Source organism: Siphateles boraxobius, unplaced genomic scaffold (assembly GCF_051911475.1).
Source record: "Siphateles boraxobius isolate OS27281-9 unplaced genomic scaffold, OSU_SipBor_1 86, whole genome shotgun sequence".
In the NCBI taxonomy this organism is placed as follows: domain Eukaryota; kingdom Metazoa; phylum Chordata; class Actinopteri; order Cypriniformes; family Leuciscidae; genus Siphateles; species Siphateles boraxobius.
This window is the reverse complement of record NW_027509215.1, coordinates 5,253,689-5,278,554: the sequence shown is the minus strand read 5'-3', so window position 1 is coordinate 5,278,554 and position 24,866 is coordinate 5,253,689. Positions and strand designations below refer to the sequence as shown.

The 24,866-nt window shown below is 40.5% G+C and overlaps 1 protein-coding gene across 4 annotated transcripts in view; it reads left to right on the top strand.

The window, feature by feature from the left end:
* The window catches only part of gigyf2 (GRB10 interacting GYF protein 2), a 39,597-nt gene extending 14,931 nt beyond the window's left edge, over positions 1-24,666 (top strand). For 2 of the 4 annotated variants that reach the window (XM_077221809.1, XM_077221811.1), the window contains exons 15-29: positions 2,109-2,275; positions 2,382-2,476; positions 3,559-3,657; positions 3,827-3,966; positions 4,766-4,863; positions 4,968-5,108; positions 6,119-6,277; positions 7,656-7,886; positions 16,811-16,939; positions 17,057-17,332; positions 19,205-19,392; positions 19,536-19,684; positions 20,428-20,609; positions 21,348-21,495; positions 23,933-24,666. In XM_077221809.1, the coding sequence (XP_077077924.1) occupies positions 2,109-2,275; positions 2,382-2,476; positions 3,559-3,657; positions 3,827-3,966; positions 4,766-4,863; positions 4,968-5,108; positions 6,119-6,277; positions 7,656-7,886; positions 16,811-16,939; positions 17,057-17,332; positions 19,205-19,392; positions 19,536-19,684; positions 20,428-20,609; positions 21,348-21,495; positions 23,933-24,000 (2,270 nt within the window). In that variant the 3' untranslated portion in view covers positions 24,001-24,666. Of the gene's footprint in view, positions 1-2,108; positions 2,276-2,381; positions 2,477-3,558; positions 3,658-3,826; positions 3,967-4,765; positions 4,864-4,967; positions 5,109-6,118; positions 6,278-7,652; positions 7,887-16,810; positions 16,940-17,056; positions 17,333-19,204; positions 19,393-19,535; positions 19,685-20,427; positions 20,610-21,347; positions 21,496-23,932 lie in introns of all 4 variants that reach the window. The other 2 variants (XM_077221810.1, XM_077221808.1) reach the window with 1 other exon arrangement.
* The last annotated feature ends 200 nt before the right edge of the window (positions 24,667-24,866 follow it).

The window sequence follows — 24,866 nt, the reverse complement described above, 5'->3', positions numbered from 1 at the left end:
TCCGCACTGCAGTTGTTCAGATTTTTAAGAATCTTTTATTTTTTTACATTTGTACTTTTTTTTTTATGGTCTCTTATGTTCACCAATGCTCCATTTATTTTTATTTATTATGAAACTTCTTTTTAAACAGGTTAAAAATTCTTTTTAAATATACTTTATTCTTAAGAGGCAAAAGCTAAATTTTCAGCATCAATTACTCCAGTCTCGAGTGCCACATAGTGCCTTGATCACACTAAAGTGTCAAAAACTTTTAGTTTTTTGCTGCATGGATATATTACATACAAGATAGTTCGGATGCTCCGATCAGCATTTTTTGGGCCGATCACCGATTACCGATCATCAAAATCATGATCTGCCGATTGCCGATCACTGCCGATCACAGAATGCCAGGGGAATGGGAATCTTTTATCTATAATCTAGCAGAGTTTGCACCATTTGTAGAAATGTGTTTATTTAATTGTATTTAGAAATTGAGATGTCTTAAGGCTACTGTAGGCCAGCTTTCCCAAATAAGGCAGAGTAACATTAAATTATTCCAAACAAAGTGGGGTCAGGCAGACCAACACACATCAGATCAGCCTAATGGGAGGGGATCAAGTTACACTTAGGCATATTTGGAAATTGTAGCCTCTTAATACACCCGCTACATTTACTAATTGGCAACAAAATGTACAACTTGTTACACCAAAACTGGCTACTGATAAAAGGGCAAAACTATGTCAAGTTTTTTTCTGTTATTATTATGAACGTCTGATGTAGTTGAGCAGAATGCTCTTTTATGAAGTTACTTCATTAAAGGACATATTTAATGAGATTATGCCTGAAAAGGTTTTGGATTTTTTATCACATGTTAATTTAAAAATATATATTGTTAAAATGACTTCTTGTTTTGTTTTATTGTATTTATATGATATTTGTATTTTTATAATTGAATTTTTGCCATGAAAATAGCTTTGAATGCTGACATGGCATTAAATAAAATAATCTGAATCTGATTTAGTTGAGGAACCAACTACGTCAGATCAAAAAAAAAATACCACCACCTCTTTTGAAACATCTCGCGGCACGAATGTACCAATACAAATAAATAAAAACATATCCAGTTAACTCAGAGCATTCATTTTGTTCATTTGTTAAATAAGAGGTGATCTAGCGCTGAATTTTTTTTTTTATCAAGTGATCAAAGTGCTCGTTGCCGCAGCAATCAGTGGCGCAGATACCGCGTTCTGTTGTGGCTCGCGCGGTGCACGGTCTTCACTCGGACGCGCGCTTCAATCCGTTGGGAGACTCCCTATTCGTTCCGGTGAAGGAGAACTCATGTTGCCAAGCTCCACTCTGCTGTTGTGTGCCCGTGCGCCACGCATGCAGGTGGGAAAAAGTTGCGCGAGTAATTTACGTCACGTGATCGGCTTTTTTGATCGGCGCTTTTGGGGTTCGCCGATCAATCTATTTTTACCCAATATCGGCTAAAAATAGGCTAAATATGCTGATCGGCTAAATCGGAGCATCCCTACAAGATAGAAATTATATAGCAAAATCTGTAATAAACACTTCCGTGGCCTTGATGATAATATTATTGATCTGACTGCATTGACTCCATTGTATGAGAACTGAACTGAGCTGGACGATGACATCACTGTTATCTCCAGAGCTGCTGTATAGATAAATTAACTAATGATTTTTACAGCGGAAATGAATCAACACCGAACTTACTTGAGCTGGACAATGACACTATTTTCTTCTAGATCTGCTGTACATCCAAAATAAACTTTGTTGCATTATTTTCCTGTTATCACTGTAAAGCTGCTTTTAAACAATCCGTTTTGTATAAAGTGTTATATAAATAAATGTGACTTGTCTTGACTTGACAAACATTGTCATTCTGCCCATCCCTAATATCATCATTCTAGTTTTAAACATTTTTATTTTCAACTAATCGATTACATTGGACTGAATCTGTCCATGTATGTTAAAACCTGTACCTTAAGAACTGACAACTTGTTCCCCTTTCCTGTGATGAAGCCTCTCTATTTTAGAGAACTCAAAATATTACCGTGATGCTCTAAATAGCCACAGTTTGTGACCCCAGTCTGTCTGTCTTCTCACAGGACCATTTAATAACCAGGAGATGTCTGAGTGGTTTCAGGCGGGCTATTTCACCATGACCTTGCAGGTGAAGCGAGGATGTGACGAGATGTTCCAGCCCCTGGGAGAGATGATGAAGTTGTGGGGGCGAGTGCCCTTTACACCTGGACCCACACTACCTCCCGTACTGGTAAGAAGAGACTTGCTTATCTGTGAGAAATGCCAGACCCAAGACGACTTCCCCTGTTGTTCAGAATCCAAAAAGTTTTGATATGTGTGCGTTTGTCTGTACATAGGGAGATGCAGATCAAGAGAGGATGAAGAGACAACAGGAGATTAATGCTCTAAATATGTATCAGATGCAGCAGCTGCAATATCAGTACTTAATCAGGTATGACGGTGTAATTTTTTGCAGCACAAGCAGAATTGCTAGAGAGAACATCAATAACTAATTACTACTAAATTACTATTAATTAACTTAATTTCACTCTTCTGTTGTCCGTTGTTTGGAAAAAATAGGTAATTCAGCCCTAAACTCGCACCATTTGTTGAACCAATGTTATTTTCAGCCCAGTTTTATTTTAAATGTAATTAATTCCTGTTATTGCAAAGCTGAATTTTCAGCATCATTACTCCAGTCTTCAGTGTCACATGATTCTTCAGAAATCCTTCTAATATGCTGATTTGCTGCTTGAGAAACATTTCTTATCAATGTAGAAAACAATTGGAATGGAAAATTCAAAGAACAGAATTTCGATCAAATCAAAATCTGATACAACATTATAAATTGTCTTTACTGACACTTTAGATCAATTGAATGTGAATAAAATAAATTGTTCAAAATAGTCTAACATGCAAACACATGACTTTTTTTAATGTCATTAAATGAAGACTCTGTAAGAAAAAATGATGTGGACGCCGAAGATCTCAAAAATTAAGTTTATTACAGCATAGCAGTGTCAAGGTACACGAAGCACCTTGGGTTCATCGGCGTCAGAATGAACCCAGAACATTCCAATCTTAAACCTTTTATCCTGTTACTGTTTACGGCTCTTAATGTAAATGAAGTTGCTCTTGTTGTAACAGCTGTGTTCTGAACTTCTGTATGTTAAGAATAATAAATTTGTCTTCTCTCTCAGCATGGAGCTGAAGCTCTGTCTTAAATGTAAATTGAGGATAACAACAAAAGTGGTCCCTCTGTGCCCACATCTTTGATATTCTCTCAAATAAGTTTAAGGTGATAACATCTATTTGAAGCCCCCTAATCAAGATAGTTCTTGAATACCCGCTGTCGCTCCCACGCTATAGGTGATAACCGTGACTCTTTGATACTATTTACATATTTCTGAGATTGTAAGGAATTGTTTCTATGATAATTAGCTCTTTTAAGTGAAGGAACATTTCAATATATATATTGGAGTGGAAGTTGGATCGAAGCTGGCTATAATTTCTTATAACTCTCTTGTCCTCTAGGCAACAGTATGCTCTGGCTCAGCAGAAAGCTTTAAACTCTGCTCCTCCTCCACAACAGCAGCAGCTCAATCTCCTCCTCCATCAGGCACTCAAGATCAGGTGAGATTAATTCACTTTGGTTTTCAGCAAACATGTCAGAATTATACATTCATCAGGGTAAAAAGAGGGCATATTAATGCAAAACGTGGGTGGTGTGATGATACTGCATTAGTATTGTGGTTGAGCATCTGTGACACCATCTCACAGTATGATTTGTGTGCCCCTGCAGAACGCCAGAGCCTCAACAGAGCCTCTTACCTCCCGTCACACGTTCCATGTCCGTTCCAGACTCGGGATCTGTTTGGGATATGCAGAACTCTTCCACTCAGGCATCCTGTTCTCCAAACATGCAGCCCACCACTCCCAGCAGTACGTCAACACCGAGATCTGCTCTGCTGAGCAATAAAATCAGAACAAGGACATGTTTAGAACTGGAACTTTTTCCTAGTGTAGAATATGTTGAGGCAAATTTTTGAAGAACTTGATCCATTTCCCCCCCCCCACATACTTGAACAGAGTCAGTTTATGCCTTTGTTTGTCTCTCTTCAAACTTTAAGATGTTTTACAATTGATGGTGGAAGATATTCACTTCATCTTGTTTGTTGTCTAGAATTCCTCAAGTCATTAGAGCAGCAGTTGAGTCAGAGTGCCACAGTAGCTTTAAATGGAAAAAAAAAGTGCTGCGACCTTCCTGTATTGTTTTCTACTCTCACTTACAGTAACGCACCACTCGTTTTTGATATGACTCATACTTATCTTAAGGTATAACCCTGTTGCAAGTGATTTGACTCAGCTGAATAGATGCCACTAAAGCAGAACAGAAACGTGTGACATTTGACATTTGTTTTTTCTTTTAAGTGGAACTGGCTTTTGCTATTATATTTTGTCTTTACATTCTCAATGTTCATGCACTTTACTACCATAGTTGCATTAAACAACTGATAAATATTAGGATACGTATCTTAGATTATGGAGATACAATGCATATGTCATGATTCAATATATATTTGATATCATTAATTTTATTCCATGATGTCTATAAATTTAGAGTATCAAAATTGGTTACACAGATAAGACTCATAATTAAGTTTGTATATATGCTGATCTCTAACAGTCAAATTGAGAAATCAGATGATATGCTTATTCTAAGTCTGTTTGTGTTTTTTAGCATGGGAAGGGAGTAGCGTATGGGATCTGCCACTAGACTCCATGCCTCATGCGTCTTCCCTTGAACAGATGCAGCTGGAGAAAGCCAAAGCTTTGAAGGTAAGAAAGATACCAGTAGATATTTTGTGACCTAAAAAAGTGTCTCTTTTTGTAAATGTAATAGTGTTTTTTTTTTTTTGTTAATGTGCTTTTCTGCTCTAAAGCTTGAGATGGAGAGACGGGAGGCGGAGCTTCGGGCCAAAAGGGAAGAGGAGGAGAGGAAGCGACTGGAAGAAGTGCTGCGTGCTAGACAAGAGGAGGAGCGGAAACGTTTGGAGGAAGAAGAGCTGGCACGGCGCAAACAGGTCAGGAGAGAAGGGATATTATGCAATGATAAGTGCTGAGATTCAAATACAAAGCTCTGCATTTAAAACAAATATGGAACCATGGAGATGAATGAGAGCATTTTTGCTATTAGAATGAGTTTCTCTTGCATGTTCACATGCCACTTTTGATTGTTGTTCATGCCTAAAAACTGTGACATTTACACACTTAAACTTGTGAGCTATTTTTGGTTTATATATTAGAGGTGGGAATCTTTTGGAATGTCACAATTCGATTCTAAATTGATTCTCGATAGATTTGATTCTAAACTTTAAATTTGATTTTATTTAACTAAAATTAAAATGAAACTGAATATATAAAGGTAATGAAATAATTTGTTTAATTTAAAGGATTTGTTCAACCAAAAATGAAGGAAACGTGCAGAGGGTGTGTCCCCAATTGATTGATATTAAATAAAACTGTGTAAAAGAGTGAGTAAATCAATGAGTAAAAAAGTGTAAATCAACTTTAAAGTTTTGTTGAATTATTATTTTTCAATCTTATGTTATTGTTTTACTTCATCAATCAATATAAATTTGTATATTGAACTCTTTTTTTGGTAATCTAAAAATAAATTTTTTTTTGGACATTGGTAATCCTAATTCTACTGTTTTTATTTGTTCCTCTGGTACAGATTTGCCATGTCTGCTTATTAGTTTTTAAGGGGCTTGTTTTGCTTTTTGTATGGACTGCTAAACACAGGCTGTAAAACTAATGAAGACTGAGAATGGGAGCGCTGTGTTCTTAGGCGCCGGTGTTCTCAGCACCGTCAAAATAAGTCTTGCTTCCGACACATCGGCCAAACAGAAAAACTTGTCGGCTGATGCCTATATTTTAAAAATGCCAAATATCAGCCTTAGCAATATATATCGGTCTACCACCGGTCGGGAATTATTTAATAAAGTGGTTATCAGCTGGTTGCGATAAGTGACCGATCGTTTGGAGTTTAAAAAAAAATATATATATATAATACGCACTCTGTCTTCTGTAGGAGGAGGCTCTCCAGAGGCAGCGGGAGCTGGAGGCGGCACAGCGACGGCAGAAAGAGGAGGAGGAAAGGTTAGCTCAGGAGGAGGCACTCCGACGGCTGGAGGAAAGGAGGAGGGAAGAGGAGGAGAGGAGACAAAGAGAAGAATTCCTCCGCAAACAGGTACGACTTGCTGGCGTATGAATATTTATTATAAAATGGATCCAAAATCTAATTGGTTTAGCCACGTTCAAAGCTTTTGTAAAAGAGCAGTTGTTTGGTCATTAACAATATCTAATTTAGGAGAAAAGGATCATTTAGGCCAATGGTTTTTAAAATTGACACATTGAATGAACAGATGAAATGCACAATATTTACAAAAAAGTTCATCTATGCCTACTATTTGTTATTATGTCTGTTTTTGGATTAAGGATGTGCCCAAAGCCTAATAAATAACGCGTTCTTAGGGACATGGTTAGGCTTGCTGCGGTAGTCAGTAGAGCTGCACGATTATGACAAAAATCATAATTGCCGATTATTCCCTTGAAATTGTAATTGCGATTATTAATTACGATTATCACAATTTACATTTAATATATAGGCATATTATGACACGTTTACACAAAAATTGTTAACACACACACAAGTACCGTCCTCCTTTACTTAACATACACATAAATTGACTCATAGTAAAGAAAAACATTAGGACTATGCTAAAGCAATTAAATAGCAGTCCCAAACTAGTTTTGTGTTAATACAATGTTGATATGAGGCACCACAGTCATTTAAAAATATACAAAATAACACAAAGTGAAAATAAAGTGGCATTTTTGGGTTATGGAAACGACACTTACCATGGTAAATACACAATACTAACAAGAACTTTAATGAAACAGCTTCTGGTGAATAGAATGAAAATCATACCTGCATGCAAATCCTTCTCAGCTAACACGTGATTTATTGGTATTTTACTTTTATTCCGTGACTTACTAATTTACATTGTAACGACGTTGCTGGCTCGTAGTTTCTTTTGCACTTTATACAGTGAAGCGATACATAGCGTGCACCGCCGCATTTGCGCGTGCAATTGAAGAATGCGAGGTACGAGCACAGTATAACGGCTGACAGGACAGTAAAGTCCGTTTTTCTGAGGTGAAAGTCTTTTTATTTCAGCGTACACTTACGTCACTGCCTGGTATGTCATACTGTGCTGGGTTTTCTGAAGTAGCCGTGATTCGCCTCTCATAACATAATTATGCTCTAAACACACACACGCAGAGTGGATTTTCTTTTGTAATCGCGGCTTTGAACGATTACGTAATCGTGGCAATCGTAATCGCAATTAGAAATTCGATTAATTTTGCAGCCCTAGTAGTCGGTTACATCATATTTCACTTATCACGGGAAGAGAGTAAGGAGAGAAGGCTGACAGGGTGATGTCGGAAGATTTGTCGAACAGATCCTGAGCGTCATTAACCAATATCTTATCTTAGCTCAGATGACATTTTGTGTGGTTTAGTGCTGTTATTGATCCTTTTGTTAATTGACTTTGTTCCAGCAGGAAGAGGAGCGGAGGAAACAGGTAGAACTGGAAGCTCAGAAGCGGCGTGAGGAAGAGAAGAGGCTAGAAGAGGAGGCAGCGGCATTGGCAAGGCAACAGCAGGAGGAGCAGAAGAGGAGAGAGCAGGAGGCGCTGAGACAGCAGGAGCTACAGAGACAGAGGCAGCAGCAGCAGGAGGCTCTCCGTCGACTGCAGCAGCAGCAGCAACAACAGCAGCTCGCACAGATGAAGGTGAAAAATCCTGTGGAGCAGAAATTTATTAGTCTTCGTACTAGTCTCACTTCCTGAAAAGATTTCATATTGATATAGTTTGGTAGATATTCCATTAGTCAGGGAAGCGATTCTTCCGTTATTTATTTGGATTTTTGGGCCTATGTTCATTGAGAACATTCCCCACCCTTTATTTAAGCAAATGCATTTAAAATACATGTATTTCATGCATGTATACCACTCGTCAACCATCTTCCCAAATTTGTTTATAAATCTGTCTCCCTGTGGTGTTCTGCTAAAATAAACAATTGAAGATAACCATAAATATTATTATTGTAAGTTTACGTTTTTTTTTAAATACAAATATAATAATAAAAATCGGGGGTCCGAAAACTAGTCAGTATTAGGTGTGACCACCATTTGCCTCACGCAGTGCAACACATTTCCTTCGCCTAGAGTTGATCAGGTTGTTGATTGTGGCCTGGGGAATGTTGGTCCACTCCTCTTCAATGGCTCTGCGAAGTTGCTGGATATTGGCAGGACCTGGAACACGCTGTCGTATACGCATCCAAAACATGCTCAATGGGTGACATGTCCGGTGAATATGCTGGCCATGCAAGATCTGGGATGTTTACAGCTTCCAGGAATTGTGTACAGATCCTTGCAACATGGGGCCGTGCATTATCATGCCGCAACATGAAGTGATGGTCGTGGATGAATGGCACAACAATGGGCCATCATTCTGTGCATTCAAAATGCCATCAATAAAATGCACCTGTGTTCGTTGTCCAAAACATACGCCTGCCCATACCATAACCCCACCGCCACACCATGGGCCTCTCGATCCACAACTTTGACATCAGCAAACCGCTCACCCACATGACGCCATACACGCTGTCTGCCATCTGCCCTGTACGGTAAAAACCGGGATTCATCCGTGAAGAGAACACCTCTCCACAGTGCCAGACACCATAGAATGTGAGCATTTGCCCACTCAAGTTGGTTACGACGACGAACTGCAGTCAGGTCGAGACCCCGATGAGGACGACGAGCATGCAGATGAGCTTCCCTGAGATGGTTTCTGACAGTTTGTGCAGAAATTCTTTAGTTATGCAAACTGATTGTTGCAGCAGCTGTCCGGAAGATGTGAAGGTCCTGGGCTGGTGTGGTTACACGTGGTCTGTGGTTGTGAGGTCAGTTAGATTTACTGCCAAATTCTCTGAAACACCTTTGGAGACGGCTTATGGTAGAGAAATTAACATTCAATTCACGGGCAACAGCTCTGGTGGACATTCCTGCAGTCAGCATGCCAATTGCACGCTGCCTCAAAACTTGCAATCTGTGGCATTGTGCTGTGTGATAAAACTGCACATTTTAGAGTAGCCTTTTATTGTGGCCAGCCTAAGGCACACCTGTGCAATAATCATGCTGTCTAATTAGCATCTTGATTCTTGATTTGCCACACCTGTGAGGCGGATGGATTATCTCGGCAAAGGAGAAGTGCTCACTAACACAATTTAGACAGATTTGTGAACAATATTTGAGAGAAATAGGCCTTTTTTGTACGTAAAAAAAGTTTTAAATCTTTGAGTTCAGCTCATGAAAAATGGGGGCAAAAACAAGTGTTGCGTTTATAATTTTGTTCAGTGTATAAACAAAATTGTAAATTATAATTATTACAAATATAATAGTAATTAAAAATAACTATTATTAATATTACATTTTTACAGTGCAATAGTATTATTCAAATTGCAATATAATTGATTTTTTTATCATTCATTTTTATCAATATGATTTTGTGATTATGGGCAGCGCCATGTAACAAGCCAGGCAATTTTCATGATTGGGCATGGGACACAAGCTCAGGTTTGATCTCCCTGTAGCTGGCCACCTTTGATGAGGTTGTCTAGTGTTGAAAGGCCGAAACACCCCCTGATTCAAAGGTACATTACAGATGATGTGTCCCGAAATTTACATCTTTCCCATGACAGAGGTACAGCTCCCACGCCACTCTCAACATCAAGGCAAATCTCATGTGCATATCATCCATTGGCACAATGGACAGTTTACAATCACGTCCCGTGTTTATGATTCTGAGTATCTGGACTTGTCCAGTGACCGCTGTGAAAGGACAGCTGACAACATAGGAAAGTCTGTGTGACAGCTTGGAGAGACATCTGACTGGAGGGAATAGTCCCCACTGGGGCTGTCATGGGCTAGTTACCCATGGCGGCAGTCTCCGACACTGCTTCAGTTTGTTGGGGACACCCGCCAAAGCTACAGAAAGTGAACAAAGGAACATACCCCTAGAGCCTGCGAGAGCGGGGGCGCAAGATGGCTCAATGACTGCCAACATGGTTACAGACCCAGGAACGGAAATGACTATGAGCAAGAACACGGCATATGAGACAACCACAACAGCAGCTGGACACTCTCTTCAAGTGTGCACCTGTGGCTGGGCGAAAAAAACATCATACAGTCCTCAACCCCCTTGGCGAAAGAAAGGGTGCTTGAAAGAGCAGAAACAAAGGCCTTGCATTGACCAGTACTTCTTACGAAGCAACCAGTCAAATCAGTCGATTGACGCACAGCGACGGGATAAAAACCAAAGTTCGCAGAGCATCAGCACCATTGTAACTATGGATGATAAAACAAGCACAGAAATGCTGGTGGAGGAACCCACTCAACCACAGAGACCTCCCAAGGAGGAAAAGATCAAAGGGCACAAACCGAGTGTGAAGTGGCCCAAAGCTGTTGAAAAGAGAGAGTGGGAAAGAGTCAACAACGACCTGACAAAAATCCTGGAGCAACAAGTGGGCACAGCAGAAAAAAAGCTGGAAAGGATGGTTGACATCTACCACTACGGAGAAGAGCACTTTGGAGTAAACACAAGGAGAAGTGACAAAGCAATACCAACACCAGCCAAATCCAGGAGGCAGCAAGAGATCGAAATGCTGGTCAGAGAGAGAAGGCAGCTGAGAAAGCAGTGGAAGAAGGCCTCTGATGCAGAGAGAGAGGGTCTCATGCTTCTCCAGGGGGACATCAAGTGTCGGTTGGCAACCTTGCGAAGAGCAGAGAACCCGAGGAAACTTCGCAAGAAGAAGGAACACACAAGAACTAGGTTCTACAAAAACCCATTCAAGTTCGTTAAAGATCTCTTCGCTAAGGAAAAAAGCGGAATCCTGAAAATTCCGAAGCAGGAACTGGAAGAACATCTGGAAGAGGTCAACCATGACCCAAAAAGGCATGAACAAATAGTTATTCCACGAGACATCCCACCTATTCAACCTCCCGAATTCAATTTGGAGACTGGCCCTCTAAAATGGAAGGAAGTAGAGAGTACAGTACAGCGCGCAAGATCGGCATCAGCCCCCGGGCCGAATGGAGTACCGTATAAGCTCTACAAGAATGCACCAGATGTTCTACGATATCTTTGGAGGCTCATGAGGATAGTGTGGCAGAAGGGAATAATACCTAAGGTTTGGCGAAGGGCTGGAGGGGTACTGATTCCCAAGAAGGATGCGATAGACATTAGTCAGTTCCGGGCCAATCTGCCTTCTCAACGTTGAGGGAAAAATCTTTTTCAGCGTGATAGCACGGAGGTTGTCTACCTGCTTGGAGAAGAACAAGTACATTGACACATCCGTACAGAAGGCCGGCATTCCTGGGTTCTCTGGTTGCTTGGAGCATACCAGCATGATCTGGCACCAGATCCAAGCGGTGAAGAGAGACAAGAGAGATATCCATGTCATCTTCCTTGACCTGGCCAATGCCTTTGGATCAGTTCCCCATAACCTACTCTGGGAATCCTTCAAATTCTTCCACGTTCCATCATCCGTCACTAGTCTAGTAAAAGCCTACTTCGAAGACCTGCAACTATACTTTACAACAGCTAACTTTACAACATCATGGCAGCGCGTGGAAGTAAGCATCATGGCAGGTTGTACAATCTCACCCCTGGCCTTCACAATGGCCATGCAGGTCATCATCAGGGCCTCAAGATGGGTGGTGGTGGGGGGAGCGAACTAAGAACGGGATTCGCCTTCCACCTATCCGAGCATACATGGATGACATGACCACCGTGACCACTACTGCAGCATGTGCCAGGCGGCTACTTGGAAAACTGCAGGAGAACATCAAGTGGGCCCGGATGAAAATCAAACCAAACAAGTCACGAAGCATCTCAATAGTTAAGGGACAGCTTAAAGATGTTAAGTTCTGCATTGGTGATGACCCAATACCAACAGTGTCTGAGCAACCTGTCAAAAGCCTGGGTAGATGGTACAATGCAAGCCTCAGGGACAAAGACCAAGTGCAGCAAATAAGGCAGGACATTACCAACAGTCTAGAAAACATCAACAGTACCTTGCCAGGGAAGCTCAAGCTCTGGTGCCTGCAATTTGGACTTCTCCCTCGGGTAATGTGGCCACTCACTATTTACAAGCTCCCAAGACCATCAGCAATGCCGTTCCATCTCTGTTAACTGGACGGAAATGGACACCATCCGATGCAGTGCAGCAAGCTACATCAGGCCTTTGCCTTACGGCAAGCAAGCCAACTTGGCGTAAGGCCTCAACATCAGAGAGGAGGAAAATGGTGGTCGAGGAAGTGCGCCGTCAGGAGGAGGCGATAAGAAGTGCAAAGGCTGTCTCTCTTGCCAAGCAGGGACAATGGATGAGGTGGGAAGGCCTGGAGAGGAGAAAGCTTAGCTGGAGGGAGCTCTGGGAAATGGAGGCAAGCAACATCAGCTTCATCATCAGAGCCACCTATGATGTGCTCCCATCTCCAAAAAACCTCCACCAGTGGTATGGCGAGGACCCAACCTGCGCCCTCTGGCCAACTCCAGCGACTCTTAAGCACATCTTGGTCGGTTGTAAGACCAGCCTCACACAAGGTCGCTACACCTGGAGACACAACCAGGTCCTCAAGAGTCTGGCAGCAGCTCTTGAGAGCCAGAGGAATACCAACAACTCCTTGCCCCTGAGAGCAATCAAGTCCATCACGGCCCCAACCTTCATCCGAGAGGGACAGAAAAAGCCCAACCATCCCCCTACCAAACCAGAAGCTGGACAACTAGCCATGGCCCGGGACTGGAAGATGCTAGTCGATATAGGGCATCAACTAATCTTTCCACCTGAGATTGCAGTCACCACTCTTAGGCCAGATTTGGTTCTCTGGTCCCCTTCATTAAAGTCTGTTTACATCACTGAGCTCACAGTCCCATGGGAGAATTCAACGGATGAGGCCTACGAACGCAAGAAACTACACTATACAGAACTGGCAGCAGACGCTCAACAACGAGGATGGAAAGCGAAAGTCTATCCGGTTGAAGTGGGATGCAGAGGTTTTGTGGCTTCTTCTGCCATCAGACTGCTGAAAGACCTTGGCATCCGTGGTCAGGCTCTGCGACAAACAATTAGATCAATCTCGGAAGCGGCCGAAAGCAGCCAGTGGATATGGATTAAGAGGAAGGACCCTTGTTGGGCTCAAAGAGCATCAACATGACCCACTCACTAATCCCCCCACCCTATAACCCACTTGAGAACCCATGTCACAACCCTCCATGAGGAGGCTGAACAAGGTATGCGGTCAGCCTTAGGCTTGACTCAGGGAAGAGGATGCCTCCTGCCTTGCATAGTCCCATGGGCAGTGCCATGTAACATAGAGCTTTAATCGGGCCTTAAAAGTTAGGCCCGACAAGGCCCGAGCCCGACGGAATTCGGCCCGAGCCCGACAAGTACAATTTGATTGATAGCTTTTTAAAAGCCCGAACCCGTTTACAGCCCGACATTATTCAAATGTGCGCACGCACACAGCTCTTTTGCCTTTTGTCAAGTCAAGTCAAGAATGAGTCATTTTATTTATACATTTTTAACATCATTTATTTATGACTAAGGTATAGGGAATTTGGAAGGAACAAAGAAATAAAATAAGTCCTCGGTAACATCTCAGGCTCAGCATATGCCGCATACACACATAGCCTATAAATAGGCCTACGTGCCTATAAAAATTAGTCTTTCTTAACAAATTAAATCAAGATAAATTCTAAACTAAGATTTGTACTTGGCAATAACGAAATAAAACGAAAAGTTTCATAAAATTGAGATTATGCCTAAGACAAACGAAAACGGGACTTGCTTGAGGCCGACTCTCTCCACAATAAAGCGTCTTTATAGGAGACTTTCTTAACAAATTAAATTAAGATCAATTCTAAATTAAGATGCGTGTTTGGCAATAACAAAATTAAGATAAAGATGCAGGCTTTGCTTCTCTCTCCACGATCCGCGGCCACAAAAAATGCGACGGTGAACAGCAGCTGAAATTTAATAAAAGAATAATGCCAACATTAGCCTGTAGCCTATACTCTGCTGTATGTATACATTATGGATTATGCATTTAAGACTAAATTAATATTTAGTTATAATTTGAAAAACCTTTACTCACCAAGATTAGGCTACATGTTTTTGTGGAGGAAAATTATTGAATCCACTGTAGATGGCTTCAGCGCGGTCCTGCGCTCACTGATGGTGCGTCCAGCAGCACTGAACACCCTTTCACTGCTGCTGCTACTGGCCGGGATGCATAGTACTGATCTGGCTAATTTTGCAAGTTTTGGGTAGGATGGATTGTTGGCCTTCCACCAGCCAAGAACATCCATTTCATTTCCCATGACAGCAGCCATTTCAATGTAGCGAGTGACCTCGTCATCTTCCCACTCAGCTTGCCTTACATTTTCCCACTCCGCAAAATTCGCCCTTTTTGCCAGGGGACTGTCACTGGGTTCGACTCCGGAGAGCTCTGGTTCTCGAATCTCCACATCTGGTGCACCTGCAGCCATGGCTTGCAGAAGAGTGCGGACATGAGCATGTACGGCATTCCTGTCTGAATGTGATAACATTCTCAGCTGATTAAATTTTGGCCAGAGGAATGTTGCGATCTTGTGAAGGTCCTGTATGATCACTTTACGCGCGAGCCAGTCTTCGTGCCGTTTACGCACGACAGCTTGCTGAGGGGAGTCCAGGACATTGGGCTGACAGTGGCGTTTCAGTTTCTCACTCCAGAGACACACACTATTAAGTGTTGGATACTTGTCTCCCTCAAGTTCCCGCTGTGCTTCATAGAACGGCTTCAGAAAGTTTATCAAAAAGTCCAGTGTGTCTGGTGCTATTTTCTCAATGCGCGCGCTCTCTCCTCGCGCCTCCAGCTTTTCATGGAGCTCATGATAAATAGCCTGTATAGAAGTCAGTGTGAGGTACACCGTACTGAACCGAGTGTCTCCCATTTGCAGCAATGTTGTTGACAGTTGTGCAGCCAACCCCGACTGTTTAACGTACCTCACTAGTGATTTAGCAGCCGAAATGGTATCTCCTATGTCCGGAGCACCGTCGGCTTTGGATAACTCGGCAATGTCGAGTCCATGGCGCAGTACCGTATTGATGAGATGGTCAATGCAGTCCAATCTCTGGTATGGCCGCAGAGCTAATTTAATGTTTGCCCCCTCATCGGTCACCCAAACAATTTTGCTGAGAGAGGAAGCGTCAAGGCCAAACTTTGTCACCAGTAGTTTCAGTATCTCCCGTCTGATATTTTCTCCCGTCTTTGCCTCTTCCAAAGGGAACATTGTAGTTGTCAGGGTTTTATTCACCAGTTCCATATCCTCATTTATGAAATGGCATGTGATTGTCAAATAACTAATCTTCCGATAATCCTCTGTCCACATGTCCGTGGTCATTGCGACTGTGCCATCATTTAACAAAGTCTTAAGTTTCTGTACTAAAGCTTCCCTCTTTTCTTCTGCCATGTCAGTGCACCTCTTCGCAACTGTCACATGGCTGGGAATAACAGAATTTACGGGAACCCTCCCATATGCAGCCCCGACATTAATTAGTTCTTGCGCCAGCTCTTCAAACCCCTTACCATTTACGATATTAAAAGGCCTAATGTCTTTACAGCAAAAGCTGACACACTTCTCCGTCACCGTTTGTTTCACCTTTGCAGGGATGGGTTTTGATGCTGTAACAAACGACGTGATTGTAGTTTGATCCTGGGCACTGGCAGGTGTTGAACAGCTTCGATCAACATGCCTTTTCAGCGACGAATTCCCTGTCGTTTTGCTGTCGTACTTTAACAGAATGTCGCATCTTTTGCATTTCACATATCCCACTGTCTCATTGTTCTCATTATGCACAAAGTCAAAATTTTTCCACACCTCAGACTTTGCTTTCTTTGTCTGTGCAACCAAAACATAATCGCCAGAGGCCAACCTCCGTTTCACCTCCTCAGCATCCATTTTCGCGCTAATCGAAACGCATCACCTGACCATTCATTTACCGCGCAATCCGGAGCGCAAGCCCGAGCCCGGCCCGAGCCCGCGTAAAATGATCGAAATTCAAACCGAACCCGACCGAACCCGACCGAACCCGTCGGGTCCCGTCGGGTTCGGGCAAAGATCTTCAGCTCTAATGTAACAAACCAGGCAATTTTCATGATTGGGCATGGGACACAAGCTCAGGTTTGATCACCCATTAGCTGGCCACCTTTGATGAGGGTGTCTAGTGTTGAAAGGCCGAAACACCCCCTGATTCAAAGGTACATTACTGATGATGTGTCCCGAAATGTACATCTTTCCCATGACAGAGGTACAGTTCCCACGCCACTCTCAACATCAGGGAAAATCTCATGTGCATGTCATCCATTGGCACAATGGACAGTTTACCATCACGTCCCGTGTTTATGATTCTGTAAATTTATAAAAAATATAATTATAAACATATAATTATATTTAGTATTATTATTATTATATTGCAGTTCCAAATGGGGAAAAACAGCTTTGATCACATGCCTGATTATTTTACAAAATGGAATTTGATGGTAAAACAGTTGTTTGTTTGTTTGACTGACCCAGTTATTGTATTTTTTTTTTTTTTTCATTTCTGTGTTCCCAGCTCCCTTCATCCTCCAAGTGGGGCCAGCAGTCGACCACAGCAAATACTCTCTCACAGTCTCAGAATGCCCTGTCGCTTGCTGAGATCCAGAAACTGGAGGAGGAGAGAGAACAACAAGCACGAGAGGAGGTATGCCAGGGATTCTTTCCCAACTCAAGCTTTTCAACAATGTGACCAAGCAAGATGCAACAAGCATTTCATAGAGAGCCATTTTTCTCATTGATCTGTTTTCGATTTTTCCTGCAGCAAAGACGACAACAACAGGAGCTCCAGAGGGCCCAGCAGCAGCAGCAACCTCAGGCGAAGCTCTCGGGTTGGGGCAGCGTGGCCAAACAGCCAGAGGCCACCAAGTCCCTACTGGAGATCCAGAGAGAGGAAGCGCAACAAATGAAACAGCGCAAGGAGCAGCAGCAGCAGCAACAACAACAACAACAGCAACAACAACAGGAGGAACAACAACAACATCAACAACAACAGCAGCAGCAGCAGCAACACTCAACCGTCACCCAGCAGAACCGAGTGGTGAGTTACACACATCCTGATGCAGTTACCCACCTTGTTTTTGACGTAAGAGCGGGTACGTCTATTTGTAACTTGAATGTTGGCTGCTTGTTTCAACCACTTCCTTTTATTTTAGCTGTACAACAGAAGTCCCGTTATACTGCTTGATGTTCCAAACTACTAATTATTTTATTTTTTATTGTTAACGCAATGGTTTGTACCACGAATAGTTTTACCATTTACTGTTATTTTTCCAGTTATTTACCTATCGCGATTGATCATTCAGTTTGATTAAATTTAAGGTCACAAGTCTTCATTTTAAATGGTATAACTAAATACATAATTATCATTTTAAGACGTCTTAAATTTGGGCATGTAAAAACTGGAATTGCTTAGAAGCCTAACATGATGATTAAACTTCAAAAGGCTATGATTTGCAAATTTCAAATTAAAAAGGTTTCAGGCAGTTCGCAAACAATGACAACCATTTATCTATGACAATGTTACTTTTTGGTTTTTATGTTTTAATATGTAATATGTTGTAAGAGTGTGTGTTTTATCTACCTCAGCTGGCAGTAGTAAACCATAGACATATAGTTTAGAATAAGAGTCCCGGCTTGTTTATAAGTCAAAAAGTGCTGCATTATGCATAAATATATTTTTAATGGAAATTTATATTTTTGTGTTTCATGATAAACTATCTGAAATTGAATTGAATGTAAACTCTTGTGGCTTCTCTCTTGGCTGCCCTGTCACAGGAAGGAAAGACTAAAAACATTAAATTCAATATATACATTTTACTAGTATTAGCACAATAATACTTTTATTTTATATCAATCAAGCTCTAATTCATATCAGTGTTTCCCCTAGAAATCTTTCCAGCAGCGGTGCCGTTACGTGTTCGAAGTTGTTACCAAGCCGCGCGTGGTGGGGTCCGGGGGCATGCACCCTGGAAGATTTTTTTTTTTAAATAACCCCTTAAACCATGACTTCTGGCAAGTTTTGTGGATAGAAATGGACATTTTGAGAAAAACAAATATGACATACCATCAACTGATTCAAGGCATTGCAGCACGTACCTTGAACTGCAATCACAAACAGAAACCTTAATTTTATAATTTTAGACAGGATTATTAATGTTTTTCTTTTGTGTTCATTTTCAGCTTGGTAGAAATTGTTTAGGGGAAAAATCAAACGGCACAACCCAGAAAAAGATTATTTACAATTTATTGAAAATTTTATCTTGATGGGAAAGGCCACACCCAATCTGTGAGCACTTAATTTTTCTGGGCTTTTCATAGAAGATCTCTAAGTCTCTTTGGTAATTGAATGATATTGTGGGGGTATTTTTTGTTTTTGCAAGAAGTTATGCTAATCTATCTTATGCTCTTATGCTCAACGTGACATTAGCCTTATCGAAAATATTTCCATATGTGGCTCTTTCCTCCTCGTTAACAAGTCGATTCAGAGCCACCGCATGCAGTGCCGCCGGTCGCCATGTCTCAGTGTTTTTAGGTGTGTAAGTGAATGAAGTGAATGTCGTGATATTACTGATCATGGAAAGATTTTGCAGCGGCGCTGAAAATCCAGCGGTGGCGCTGCGCTGCTGCTGAATACATTGTAGGGGAAACACTGCATATGTATTGATTCATAAACCAGTCTTTATACATATGCATATATTGACTAAAACAGGATTTAAACTTGCTTTTTCCCTGTTCTGTCCTTGAATGTGTACCTGTTTAAGTAAAAATCTGAGATGCATGATTTATTTTGATATTTTACGAGTTTGTTCTCTATGGACATAGTGTTACTTTTTTGTGCAGATCTTAAAGTCTTGCTTTTGATTCTGCATTAGTCTAAAATAGATTGCATGGCCTCTCTTTCTCCTTCTAGGCCCTCAATACATCAGTGTGGGGTTCTGTCAATAATGTCGGCTCAAACTGGTTGATGGACAGCAGCAGTGTCTGGGGTGATGCTCAGAACTCTAACATTGGCTTTTGGGATGAAGTAAAGGAGGCCGCCCCCCCTCAGCCCACACGCAAGAGCCACAATCAGAAAAACAAGGGCAACGCTAACCTCAGGTAAACCACCACCACATATTAATGTCTTTCTATTGCTCTAAAATGTGCAATAAAACCTCAGACTTTAGTATGGTTACTAGGTCCAGTGTGCAAAACTGCTTTTTGTGTAATTTACTTATTGTAAAATAATCTGTTTGGGGCAGTAATAGCAGCAGTGCTAAAGCAAGTAAAAAGGTGGAGGAGGAAGAGAAGCTACTGAAACTGTTCCAGGGAGCCAATAAGAACCAGGACAGCTTTATGCAGTGGTGTGAGCAGACTCTACACACTCTCAACACAGCCAATAACCTCGATGGTGAGTCACTGACACATACCGTCTATCACCCTCACCTATCTTTGATATCAGCGTTTGTTTAATGCGCACATGATGCACAGATAATTCTTCCCACAAACCACTTCCCTTTTCATTGCTTTTTCTTGGCAACGTTTTGTTGTCACTGTACGCACGGAATGTAGCTTCTGACTTTAAAAGGGTCATGTCTTTATTTATGCCCTTGTGCAAAGTCTTCATTTTGTTTTTAGGGTCTACTAGAATAGGTTTTCATGCTTGGATGTCCAAAAAACATTACTTTTCACATATTTTACATTGTATGCTCTGTTTTGTATCTCTATTAAGCCCCTCCTTCCGAAAAGTGCAACTCTGATTGGTCGACTGGATCAGTGTGTTGTCAACCACACCTCGCCCCTTTCTTGCGTATGCCCTTGGCAAGAATTATTTAAATGAGGGAAATTGTGACACTGATATAGAGAATTAGTTCCTTTAGAGTGAATTTGTGCTTTTGTAAATTTGCTGAACTTTTTCATGCTCAAACTGTGCAACATTTCACACTAAAGTATGTTGAAAATGTAAAAAAGCATAATAAGTCTTCTTTAAAGCATCAATTTTAAAATAAAATACCTTGACGTGAGAGTTCATTGTACTGTGAGAACCACCAGTGTGTGTTCAGAAAGTAAATTGCAAAAAAAAACTCTTAAAAACGTGTGATTTATAGACTATTTAGTTTTCTGAAAGTCATCAGTCTTCCACTCTTGCCACAGTTCCCACCTTTGCGTCGTTCCTGAAGGAAGTGGACTCGCCGTACGAGGTGCACGACTACGTGCGAGCCTACCTGGGTGACACTCCACAGGCCAAGGACTTCGCCAAGCAGTTCCTGGAGCGGCGTGCCAAACAGAATGCCAACCAGCAAAAACCTCAGCAGGTCCAGCAGCAAAAACAGCAGGTTCGTTGCACAAGCATGTGTGTGTTTGTTAGTGTTCATTTTGACAGCAAATTTTGATTTAGTTTTAGTCAGCCTTTTGACTAAAATTCTATTTAGTTTTAGCCATAGTTTAGTCATCTGATTGTTTTAATTTTAGTCTACTTTTAGTTGCATAAGATTTTAGTCTATTAAATCTACAGTTGAACATGCAATACAGACACAGATTTAACTGCTGTGACATAACGTCTTTATTTTTTCTTTAAATAAAATAAAAAACATGCGAAGAAAAAAACGTATTATTCTTTTTAATTAATAATATATTCATTCTTTATAGCATTTTGCATACAACATTCTTCATTCTGTCAAGCAGACATTTGTATTAATGAAATATAGATTAATTCTTATTAAAGTTATTCAATCAAGATCATTGAGTGAATTTCTCTTTGTTGTTTGATTAACATGACGGACAGCAGCAGGTCAATTTAAGGCCGAATGCACAGATCCAATACACTAATACACATCCGAAATTCTCCAAACTTAAGACATAACCGACTGTTTACGTGAATACCCGCCAAAACACATTTTGACATAAATTTGTGTGTATTTGTCCGTTCAAGTGAGAAACGAAGCAAAAGAGCTCAATTTAGTACTCGTGAACTGTCTGAGAGCACTAAATTATGATGACATTATTCGTCAACGAAATAAACACGGGTGTGTATGTGTCAGTTTGCTCCTAAACTCCCTGTGTTTGTCTCACAGGACTCTGTGTGGGGAATGAGCCAAGTGTCACAGTCAGTCCTACAACAACATCATCAACAACAGCAGCTGCAGCAGCGGTTTGAGACCGTCACTTCTGGCAAGAAGAAGAAGAAACAGAAGATGGTACGGGCTGACCCAAGCCTTCTAGGTGAGTGTTGGCGAAGTCATTCATAAACAAACTGTGTTGTCAATTTAAAACTTGATATGATCTGCTGTGAAATTACTCATCAGAAAAGTTTGAATTCTTGTGAACTAAAGTTCTTCAATTTATTGAAGAATTTTATTGAGCCGCAGAAGAACTCGGCACAGCTAACCTTGGATTATACCGCTTATACCATGGCCTGAATTGACCAGTTAAAGCTGTTATTGATGTTTGCATCGCAATACTTAACCAAAAGTTAAAATGATGATGGTTATTTTCGTCAGTTACAGCTCATTAGACCCTAGCGTTCTGCCCACTTTACATCAGACACAAAGATAAAGTAGTGTGTAAATGTAAATTTATTTAAATGAGAAATTGTAGCATTTATTTGAATTGCATTAAGGCGAGACACGGCAGGCAAAAACATAGTTTTTTTTCACTGGTCAATTTTGAGATTTTGGGATATTTATCTTCAATAACATGTCTTCTTTCAGACTTGTGGTGAAAAAAAGTTCGAAATACACATTTAAGTCTTTATTTTACTACACTTTGTCTGTTTGCGTCTGTAGATTTCTCATAAATTCATCAAAAGTTGTCGTTATAAATCATCCTTCTGCTCCGTGATCGCAATCTGCACCCTGTCATCACACACACCGTTAGAAAGCTCTCTCTCTCCTGAACAATACAGCCGGATCCAAATATGGTAATTTCCTTTTTATCAGCAACCAACCGCGAAAGTAAAATGGGGGATTTTACTCTAAATGCGCGATCTCATTGGCTGATGCTAAATCTTTTAAAGCCTGTTTTCTCAAAATGACTTTTCTCTCTCACTCCAAGTCCGAAATCTCCACTTCAGTAGCATCTATATACACCAAACTTTCCAGTCTTGTACCTAGTTATATTATGAAGACATTTACAGAGGGATTTGTAAATATATAATTCCTAGCCTGATTTATATAACATTTTATTCCAAAAATCATGTCAAATCATTTTTTTAAGGATATTGGCAGTATATTCTGTTTTACAGGATAACAAAAGTAGATATCCATAAATCCCTCTGTAATTTTTTTCCCATCTAATATGTGAACACAATGAAAAATAATTTTGAACCTGGCTTTATCCAATACTCAGATTTGTTTTTTTAAATATATGTAGATTGGCGCATATTTAATTAGCTAATGTCTCATTTGCATATTTAAACATTAAATTAGAGAAAACTTGTAATATATTTTTTTCTAATCTTAATGTAGGTAATCAACTGGCAAAGTTTCATGGTGATACAGTGGTGTGAATAAGTTAGGACACCCATGCTAAAGTTGCCTAAAAAGAGGAATAAAAAATCATCTTTTGGAAATTGATCTTTATGCCTTAATTAGAAAAATGAGGAAAAATCCAACCTTTAAGGACACCAATTTTCTTTGTGAATGAATAATGTATCATACATAAATAAATGTTCTTCCTTAAAATGCAGGGTTCATAAGTCAGGACACCCCTATGTTAAAATCCCATAGAGTCAGGCAGATTTTTATTTTTAAAGGCCTGTTATTTCATGGATCCAGGATAATATGCATCCTGATAAAGTTCTCTTGGCCTTTGGAATTAAAATATCCCCACATCATCACATTCTCTTCCCCATACCTAGAGATTGACATGGTTTTATTTCAGTTAACCTAATAGCTGGTTTGATTTGCATTGAAAGATGATCTTATGGAAAGTACCCCATGCCAATCTCTAGGTATGGTGAAGGGTGTGTGATGATGTGGGGATATTTTAATTCCAAAGGCCAAGGGAACTTTAGCAGGATGCATATTATCCTGGATCCATGAAATAACAGGCCTTTAAAAATAAAAATCTGCCTGACTCTATGGGATTTTAACATAGGGGTGTCCTGACTTATGAACCCTGCATTTTAAGGAAGAACATTTATTTATGTATGATACATTATTCATACACAAAGAAAAATTGGTGTCCTTAAAGGTTGGATTTTTCCTCATTTTTCTAATTAAGGCATTGAGATCGATTTCCAAAAGATGATTTTTTTATTCCTCTTTTTAGGCAACTTTAGCATGGGTGTCCTAACTTATTCACACCACTGTATCTGCTAGTTAAAAAAAATACCCTATTCACCTGTAGTGTCTCGCCTTAATAAAGAATGGTTCTTAATCTGACTGGAATTACCTGTATATCAAATGGTTTTAATGCACACCTTCCAGCCAATCTGAATGGAGTATTCAAACAAAACATGGTATAAGTGTATGTGTATATATAAATGGGTGTGTGTGAGAATAGAGGGTTAAAAAACAGTGTTAACATAATTTAGAGGAAGAATTATCATAAAATGAATCCTCTCTAATTATAGTTATTAATTGTAAAATGAAACTAAATTCAAAATATTTTCTTTATGCAAAATATTATTTTTGTAATGAATATAATGTCTCTGCAGGTTTTTCTGTTAATGCCTCGTCTGAGAGACTCAACATGGGTGAGATTGAGACCGTGGAAGACTTTTGAGGCTTGCTGATCAACAGGCTCCCCCTACCGACCGTTTCCCTTCTGAACAGCTGCCCATATGTTCCCCTCAAACTGTTTTCTGTTTGTTTTTTTCCTTTTTGTATCGTCAATTCTCTGATTTGGAGTAGATTCGGGGCGGCAAGTTTTTCTTCCTCCCTAATCCAGAGGAAACCACAGTTGCAATAACAGCGCTGCCCCACAGCCACGAAAGGAGCCAAAAACACAAAACCCCGAGTGCAGGAAGAGAGAGGCTTGCTTCTGCAGGAAAGGAGTCAATGATTTCACCGGTTCCTTCCACTGAGATGGAGCGTCTGTTCACAATCATGCTCATCTCCCGACTGTTTCTTTAAGCGTGAATAGAAGGATTGCAGAGGAAAAAATTATGTATTATCCCCATTACAATTTCCTTTTTAATTTATTTGTTCCTTCCCTCGTTCTTTTAGTTTTTTCCATTTTCTTCCCTTCTCTCCTCTTCCGCTTTGCCGCCCCCATGTTGACGGATGTCGAAAACAATGTAGGACTCGAGGAAATGTCATCAACAGTGTCCTGTTTTAAGGACATGTTTGAAAGTTCCAGACACTTATCCATTTCTTTGTAAAATATTAGGCTGTTTAAAGAATAAACTTTCAATTCTGCATCTGTATTATAATATATGGTAATGATGAACCAGTGGAGTCCTACTTTTTTTTTTTATTACAGTACGACAAATAAATCAAAACAGTCTCTTGTGTCGGCTGATCGGCACATTTTTCCTCCTAATGCACAAAGCAGGGTTGTGCAAAGTCGACTTGCAAATGTTTACACAAGTTGCTATTTACAAATTTGCATGATACAGATCCCCCATTTATGGAAAACCTGGACATTTC